The 9,465-nt window shown below is 53.1% G+C and overlaps 1 protein-coding gene across 1 annotated transcript; it reads left to right on the forward strand.

The window, feature by feature from the left end:
- Nucleotides 1-1,509: 1,509 nt before the first annotated feature.
- Nucleotides 1,510-3,444, forward strand: POSPLADRAFT_1131581 (hypothetical protein; the record flags this gene model as incomplete). Its single annotated transcript, XM_024484107.1, has 4 exons — nucleotides 1,510-1,574; nucleotides 1,743-2,920; nucleotides 3,000-3,324; nucleotides 3,387-3,444. 4 exons carry the CDS (start codon nucleotides 1,510-1,512, stop codon nucleotides 3,442-3,444), a joined length of 1,626 nt encoding a protein of 541 aa, XP_024342517.1.
- Nucleotides 3,445-9,465: the final 6,021 nt, after the last annotated feature.

The following is a 9,465-nucleotide window of genomic DNA, read 5'->3' on the forward strand; positions in this document are numbered from 1 at the left end:
AACATCCCATGTTTGCGCTACAACTACGCGCTGGACGGTATGGACCTTCGGCTTAGTACCCTGATCTGCGATTTCACATGCAATCGCTCCGTCCGTGCGTTATCCTCTCATGACTCTAGTGACGATTTGAGCCTGGAAACGAAGCTCCTTCACCTGCCTTCCTAGGGCGCCCAGTGGATTTCCTCTCAGGCCGCTCGGTCGCCGCCATTTGAAGACATCTTGAACCCACTCCTCTACGTGCGTGCATGCGTCTTGCATCGTTTGTGGCGGTACCATCCTGCCAAATCATGCTCGGGGTCTGTGCGTCGGCTTGACCTTTCCCCGCACCGTCTTATTCTAGGCGTTGCTTTTCGCCGCGCGCTGGATCTCTCGTATTGGCTTTATCAAAGGAGGCCGCCCACATATATTGGTGTGACGTACCACGGCGCGGTTCGCACGTAAGGCCTTCCGTTAGAAATTGTACTCGCCTCCTAGGGCTGTCGCTACGAGGGCGTGAAGAATCGCACTATTCATGACATTGTGTCGCTCCTGTCTTCTTTTGTATTGCGGTGTCGCTCGTTTTCTGTATACATGCATTTTCCAAGATGTTGCTAGTTCTCGCGTCTTCCTGTTGCCTATACATGTCGTATCTGCACGACTACTCGGTTTCTCTCCCGCGACAGTATCCTGTGTGTACTGCAGCTCTCGTCTCGCATCCTGGTAATCACACAGCATCTAGCTAAGATGCCTCCGTCAACACATGCACCAGACGAAGAATGACAGGTCGTGTACAACAAGAGGCATGCAGGTTCAGCTGCACTGTGAGAATATCATCTACGGAGTGCGATGTGCATTGCCCCACATCATGTGCCCGGGTGAGCTGATTCAGCCTTGTGCGGTTCGCATACCGCATAATCCCCGCACTGCTTCTATACGGAGGAGTATACAGGCATTGCGATTCGCCAGCCCGTATCGATACGAGTCGACCATAATAGAGAGCACCACATTGGTCTAAAGCTGGGGCACAAACCTTCAGTGCATGCCGCAGCAAGCCGCGCCCATCACAGGCTTCCCGCGAGGCGCCTTGTATACGTGTACTGGGAGGCAGTAGATCGATGCGGTGCACATGCTGAACGTTGGACACGAGTCCTTCCCGGCTGCCGGGATTACATCATGCGATGAGACGCGGCGAACGAGGGGCAAAGACGCACCAGTCTAGATTGACTGTTATATTGGAGGTTATGAGACGAGACGCGAAAGGTACCGCCTGGTCATACTTAGCAAAGGGCCGGACCCGGCCCCTGACCAGTGACTGAGTGTAGTAGCACACTTCATTTATTGAAGACAGCGCTGAGAGGACATGTGCGTGACCGAGTGAATGGTGACGTCACCTGAGGGATATACGCGCGACCGTGAGACCTATGAGAATGCGACTTACAAAAACTTCATCATATAAGGCGAGGCTGCGTACTTCTGCAACGCATTTTCTTTCTACCTTTGCATATCCTTTCTCTCGCCGCGCAGGGCACAATGCATGGCCTATCAGTAATCAAACAATCATTCCGAAAGTCGTGGAGGAGATCGAGGGACATAAGGTGCGTCATGAGGGCTCAAAGCTCGTTTTCTGTGCTCATGATGTGAATCGTCGTCATCGTATATGACCTGCAAGCAGGGAACTACATACCCTTGACCAGTATTACAGCACCCCCAGGTGAGTGGCGATGTCCTCATATACAGATGCCAGCTGCGCTCACCTTGAACAGTACTACTACTACAGGCATAGTCCGGTCGGCCATACTTCCACGTCTCCCGGTGGAGATATGGTTGATGATTATCGATGAACTGGGGGCAGAAGGCGAATACGATGCGTTGATAGCATGCGCGAGGGCTAGCCAAGGGTTATTGTGGGAAGTGGAGAAGACAGCGAAGAGGTATGTTCCACACACAGTGACATTTAGGACGCCGGCGGAGGTTGCGAATATCAATCTGGCGCCACGCTGGAGGGGTCCATTCACAGTGCACATCGTAGGAGGAATACAGCGTGGTAGGCGGCTTCCGATTCCACATCTCACGACATTCGCGTCGAGGCTTGCGGCAAAGTGGACTAGCCTAAGCAAGTTAGAGATCGAAAGCGCGGAGTGGGGCCTTGATCTCCATTCTAGTTTGCACAATTTCTCCAACTTCACTATGACCTGCCTCCACCTGTGCGACGTTGCGTTCCCTACGGTCGTGACGTTTTGGCACCTCGCCTGCGCCCTTCCACACCTCACGTGGCTTCAGCTCTGTGGCGTCGAGATTATCGAGACCTCTATCGACGCGCAGACACTCTCGGCTTTATGCCTCCTACCCGCTTCAAAGCTATGGCGTATAGACCTGCTACCACCGCCCACGAAGCCGGTCGCTGGGCGACCTCAATCGCTCGCAAGGCATTCTGCCCAGCTGCTAGCGCAAAGCATGCCACTTCTCAAGACCCCGCCATGGAGAAATGTTCGGAATCTAATCCTATGGGATGTCACGCTTTCGACGCCGGCTGCCTTTGCACGCTTGCTTGGCGCTCTTCCTGCCCTCGAGACCCTCGCCATTAATGGATCATGCTCGTTCCCGGAACATGGCTTCAATCCTAGCGATGTACCTCTGCGCCCGGACATGCTATCGAAATTGACAACCGTTGAGTTGGGCAAGAGCTTCTCCCTATTCTCTGACCCTCAGTCTGTTTGTGACCTCGTTGACCTCCTCATTCATTCTGGTGCCAGTCACCACCTGGAAGCGATCATGGTCTGGCTGTCTCAATCCTTGCGCGTAACGACAAGCGTAGATGCCGCTCTCAATCGACTCGTCATGCATACAGGCCAATCTCTGAAGAAGCTTATCCTCCGAGTACTCCCGCGAGAGAGCTTATGGATGTACATTGGAGCGTCGACGCATGCAGGTCTCAATACAGGTGCGTTTGGTAGCATGGTCATTGCCAGTTCACACGCAGTAATATGCCACTACTCTAGCCCGTTGCTTCGATATTTCAGCGAATACACATCTCGAGCGCCTTGTCTATTCAGTCGGAATCACACGCGGTGACGGTTCGACAATTGCTCCTGTCGCGGAGCTTCTTCACCAGGTCGCGTCCGCCCACATATCTCATATCAGTTTGATCTTCTGTGTCACGGATGAAGCAGACCTTGCAAAGTTGTGGACTCGCCTTCCACAGCTCGATGCAGCCCTCTCCCAAACAATCTTTTACAACCTTCGCCTATTCTGGATAGGATTTCGTCGTGTAAACGAATTCATAGAGAGTCCGATACCTATGACCAGACTGTGCCTACCAAACCTAGATACACGGGGTATTCTGCAGTGCGTACTTTCATAGTGTCCTTACTGTTGTTCCTAACGCCATGTTTCATTCATGGTATCAGAGTGGAACAAGTGTCAGGCACAATTCATACTGAGATTAGCTGGCGAAACGGTCAATGATACGAGTCCTGGGTGTCGCTCGCTCGCTCGTGCCGTGCACGAAGAAGCGCTGCTCACTGAATCACAACGCTACCGCGCTCATGGATTGTCCCGCATACACGTCCTGCAAATTCTCACATGTACATCCTTTTCCGAATTCCGATCATTTCCTCCTCGCGCCGTCATGTTTCTAATGGCATCCTCTCGCCCCATCTCACTACGCATACTTTGAATGGCCCAAATGTCATGCCCTCCATCCACACGCGACGTAGGCGAACAATACCAGCTATCCGCGCCGACTGATATACCCGGTCGTGATCTTCATCGTCCAGCGCTGTCCCAAACACCCTCGCTATGCACATGCGTACGTCTCACGTTTGTGACCGCACCGACTCGCCGAACCATGGCCCGGGATGTGCCTCAGTTCGGGCTATCCTCTAGCCGTGCTTCACTAGCGGAGGCGAATTCAGCCCTATTTAGCTGCGTCAAGAGACGTCCCAGTTCTCGCGTGTTGCTTCGACCTGGACATTCGCTCAAAACCGATCCTCGGTGTGGGCATTCCAGACTACGCGTGATGTTATTTGGTTGCTGTGTCCTGTTGCTGTTGTTGATACATCTTCCATTTGTTCTAGTTCTGTCCACCGCTAGTGCGCTCTGTGTGTACTATGATCCGCTGGCGTACTCTGCTCGCTTCCTTATGTTTTGCATGTTTTGCTTTGTTCAGCTATCAGTGCTTAATATATCCTTCTTAAAATAGGATGAACAATACTTCATCCCCCTCCCACTATTGAATGGACTGTATTTGTATATTGATGCCATGCAATATTGACCACTCGTCTGTCGGCGAAGATCGTCTCAGTCGACTCGGAACATGCAACGCGGATAAGGACATGCGATCTCAATCTCCCGGTAAGTTCCTTCTCGTCTACATACGCTATATGCACATTGACCTGATGTACATGTCTCCACTATGCATGCACTGACCCTCGCGTCCCGCGTCATGTCCACGCGCCATTCGTAGCCTGATGCCATACCGATGACTATCGCTTGCACGCGTGATCTGTGTCTGTCTGCCTGTTGTCAATTCACCAATCGAGCTACTCTGTGAATGTCTCACGTCAGTACTGAACTTTGTGTACTAGACCCCGCGCTTGTGTATTCAGACCGGTGCCGACGCGTCGACCGGCGCTTGGATAGCTCGACGTGCTCGATCGGATGCGCCATGCCTCAGAGCTGTCTGCGCTCGCTCTCCAGTAGCTGCTCAACTGGTGAGTACGTACGCGCAAAAGAACATTGGAGCTGCATACGTTATATAAGTCGTACGGGGTATGCAAGAGACACCCCCGGCGCGAGAGCGCGTGTCTCCGAGGCACACGCTACGTGCAGGAGACAGGACTGGAGCGGAGTGGTGGTTCACGTAGACTGCTAACCTTGCCGCTGCTCGCATGCGCGAGTCTTGAGTTGGCCAGAGCGCGAGCCTTGTACCTTGACGTAGCCGAGTGCTACAGCTGCTCACCAACTGAGAATGACGACGCATTTGGGAATGGGTGGTCAGGAGTCAGGTGAGCGTGGTGTACTGCAAGTGGCAAGGGCAACTTGCGGGATGAGCATAAGCAGCAGCGCGAGCAGGATGGACGCAGAGTTTGTCTCCCCTAGGCAGCCTACAATAGAGCGCCCTTTTTGATAGTCAGAGGATGGGCTCTCTGAAGGTCTGCTTCAATATGCGCCCCCCGGACCGTACTGTGGCTTACCGGGTTTTGCGAAGTCGATTAATTTTGCAAAACACTGTGACCTCGTCTTCCACTTCAAAGACTGTACTTCTGACAATTCTGTGATCTGACTGGCCTTGAAAATGACCGTTGCCGTGCAGTTAGACACTAAAGAGTCTGGACTGTCATGTTTGCATCTGGATGATGATGATGATGAATTCTAAATTTATATCCTGCAACAAGCAAACATATAGTGCTAAGATGCGGCGGGCTCTGGCCCGCGAAACACAGGTGGTGTTGCCCCTGTCATGCATGGTGTGTCATGAGTTGGCATATGATCAGCATATATACCTTCAGTCAGATGTCAAGCCAAGCTTGACATTGCACCCTTTTGGTGTAGAGGTTATGATGTGAGACCAGTGCATGCATGTAAATCCTTACATGGTGTCTACGGGGTCATATAGTAGAGCGATGTAGTAATGTTGTCACGAGTTGACACGGCATCTAGCCATTGTTTATTTTTTCTTTTTCGCAGGCTTGAACCTGCAACCTGTCGCAACTTAGGGTCAAGCGACTGGGGAAACACAAACAGAGGACACTGGGGGCATTTGACTGGGTCTTACTGGAGCGATGGTGAGCTTACGCTCAAACCTAAGGCTAGGGACAAGAAATGTATTAGTTAAGTAGAAAAAGGAAATACAACTGGGGGCTTACTGACCTAGGGACAAGAGGTCAAAACTGAGGTCCCTAGGGCAGCAGAGGCCGGCTTATATACAGGGGAAGTTTAGGGGAGGCTGTGTGCACTGGTCTGTGCACAGCTGGTCCGTGCGCAGCATGCTGACGCGGCCCCAGAGGCTGGTGAGTCAGAGAGGCTGTGTCAGCGGAGCCCGAGCTGTGCTGCGCACTGCCGCCCCATCTAATCTAATTGTACAGTAGATATGATGCGTCCGTATCAGGCATGTAGTACAGAGGTCGCGGGTTCGAGCCCGTGAAAAGGAAAAAATTAAAAAACGGCTAGACACCGTACCAAGTCGTGACATTACCCACCCCTCAATGGCGCATGACCTCATGCGAGGCGCCCTTGCCCATCTCCCACCCGGAGTGGCAGCATGCTTCAGTCAGCGGCGAAGGCATTGGCTGGAAGTTGAGACCACCAAATGTAGCAGCGTTGAGACGACGAGGGGCATTCGGGTTCTTCCGGTGGAAATCGGCTATGAGGGCCGGCGCATTCGCAACATTGCACGCCGGTTCCCATGACGTGTGTGAGTCGTCATAACCCTTCCACTTGACAAGGTACTGCAGCTGACGCCGGAAGATCCTTGAATCCTTGATCCACTCAACCTCGTACTCCTCATCGCCCTCAACCTCGATCGCAGGCGGCTCCTCCGGCTCTCGGCCCGGGATCTCACTACATGTGTACTTGCTAAGCAAGGAGACATGGAACACCGGGTGCACCAGCACCGATTTCGGCAGAACCAATTCGTAATCTAAATCTCCGAGCTTTTGCCGCACGGCATAAGGTCCGAGGCGCTTGGGACTGAGCTTCTTGCTCGGCTGTTTCAGCTTAAGGTTCCAGGCATCAAGCCAGACCTTGTCCCCCGGCGCAAAGACTGGTGCCTCCTGCACGTGCTTATCATAGTACACTCTCATGCACTTGGCTGACAGCTCGAGCGCAGAGCGCATGTCATCCCTGATCTCCTTCAGGATCTTGAGCCGCTCAGCGGCCACAGGCATCGCAGACATCGGATTGATCCGCACTTGTATCTCAGGATGGTACCCCTGATGCAGGTAGAAAGGGGAATGCCCAGTCGCGGAGTGAACTCGGTTGTTCAGTGCAAATTCCGCGAGTGGCAACTGCTTTGCCCAATCATCCTGCCTGTGGTTTGTGAAAGCACGCAGGTACTGCTCGATCTCCTGATTCCAGTGCTCTGTCTGGCCATCTGTCTGAGGATGGAACACCGTAGACAGCGCCGGCTTGATTCCCAGTCCCTTGTACACTGCATGGAGATACTTCGAAGCAAACTGGGGACCTCGGTCTGATATGACCTTGGCCGGGGCCCCATGATGCTTGAACACATTGCGGATGTACAGGTCTGCCACACCTTCTGCCGTCAGGGTCTCATGACAGGCCGAGAAGTGGACCTGCTTTGTGAAGCGGTCGGTGGTGACCAGGATCGAGTTGAGTCCATCAGACTTCGGCAAGCCGACGATCATATCGGTCATGATGATCTGTCATGGGCGCTCGGGGATCTTGTTCGGCTTCAGCCGACCTTGGGGCTTAGCTGGGAATGTCTTGGTACGGTTGCACATGTCGCAGGTGCTTATGTACTCATTGACAAATTTGGACATCCCAGGCCACCAGTAGTTCCGCGATACGAGCTCGAGGGTTTTGGCACGACCGCCATGTCCGGCAATCGGCGAGTCGTGGTGGATCTTGACAATATCCCGCCGGAGCTCTGCATTCTTTGGGACATATACGCACCCACGGAACAGCAGAAGCCCTTGTTTGGCATTCCACTCCTCAAAACCCCTTTGCAGCCGGGGTGGCCCGAGGTTCTGCACCTTTTCAAGTGCCTCAGCCACCTCCCGATCCTTCTCCGAGCACTCTCTGATGTGCCTCAGAAGCGACTGATCGGCCGTCACCGAAGCATGGCCGCGTCTGGCAGAGGCAATGCGGAACCTTTCAGGTTTGAGAACTACCTGATCGGTGTTATCGTCCTCATTGCCGATCTGATGGTCTGATCGACGTGACAGGGCATCAGCCTTTCCATTGGATGTCCCAGCCTTGTGTGTGATGCGGAAGTCAAAGCGAGCCAGGAACAGCGACCATCATGCTTGACGACACGTGAGATGCTGGGATGTACGCCAGTACTCGAGGTTCTTGTGATAGGTGACAATCTCGAACTGATTGGATAGCCTCTCGAGGTAATGGCGCCAATTATCCAGTGCTTTGATGATCGCGAGCATCTCCTTATCGTAGATCTCGTAGTTACGCTGGGCTGGGTCCATAGCATGAGACCGGAATGCGATTGGATGCTATTTGCCGTCATCCTGCTTCTGCATCAACACGCCGCCAGTGGTGTAGCCCGAGACGTCAACCTCAATGCACGTCTCTCGATTAGGATCGTACAGTGCTAGGACCGGAGTCGTCACAAAGAGCCGCTTGAGCTCATCGAAGGCGTGTTGTTCTTCCTCGCCCCAATGCCATGGGTCGTTCCCTGTGAGTCGGTCGAGTGGCCGCGAGATCTTAGTGAAGTCCTTAATGAAGCGGCGGTAAAAGTTGGAGAACCCCCGGAACTTCTGGACGTCCTTTTTGTTCTGGGGTACCGGCCACTCATTGATTCCTTTCAACTTTGCGGGATCCATCGCTACCTCATCGCCACCGAACACATAGCTGACATAGTCGACCTTGGGAACATCCCATTCGCACTTCTCAGGCTTCAGGAACAGATCGTTGTCCTGAAGGCGACAAAGAACCTCGCGTGTGACCTCTTCATGCTCCTCTTTGTTGGTGGAGAAGATGAGTATGTCATCCAGGTACATGAGGATCTTGCCACCGACAATGAGATCGTGGAAGATCTCATTCATCATGGCCTGGAAGGTCGCGGGGGAATTGGTGAGGCCAAAGAACATTACCAGAGGTTCATACAGCCCTCGGTTAGTCACAAAAGCCGCCTTCCACTCGTCACCGGTGATACGACCTACGAAACCCTAACCCCTAACCTGGGTGCGACCTAAAGGGACTAGAGAGACGGATTATAGTCTAATGAGAGGGGAGTTAGCAGCAAGGTGTCCCGTGGTTCGAGTGAACACGAGAAATGCCTTCGGAAAAGGCTACGAACGCTAGGGAAGGTACGAGGTGGCTTCGACACGTTGTCGAAGCTACTCGGAGGCTGGGGGTGGTTAGTGGGGACGATCGAAGCTCAGCAGAGCTCTTCGATGTATCGTAGAAGGAAGGGACACGACTCGAAGGGGGGGACTTAGCTAGGACGCGGTTCGCAGTTTCTTCGACAATCATCGAAGTCGAAGGGTTCGTCGAGACTGTATTGACGAGTAAACGCAGTAGATGAGGTTTCGATGTTACGCAGTGAGAGACGAAGTGATGCAGTTGAAAGCTTAGACGCGGGGCGAACTCGACTTATGAGCTCTGAACTCGAGGGGGGGAACCGGATCTTGTTATTTTTGGAGAAGTACGACAGATTTTATACTACACAGGACGCTACGACTATCGAAAGTGGCACACTGGTACAAGGGGCTTTGCATTGTTCCTCAAGAAGCTGCCTCACCGAGGGGCACATACCAAGTCCATCGGTGAGTGACGTCATGCCGAACG

The sequence above is a fragment of the Postia placenta genome, assembly GCF_002117355.1.
Source record: "Postia placenta MAD-698-R-SB12 unplaced genomic scaffold POSPLAscaffold_2, whole genome shotgun sequence".
In the NCBI taxonomy this organism is placed as follows: domain Eukaryota; kingdom Fungi; phylum Basidiomycota; class Agaricomycetes; order Polyporales; family Adustoporiaceae; genus Rhodonia; species Rhodonia placenta.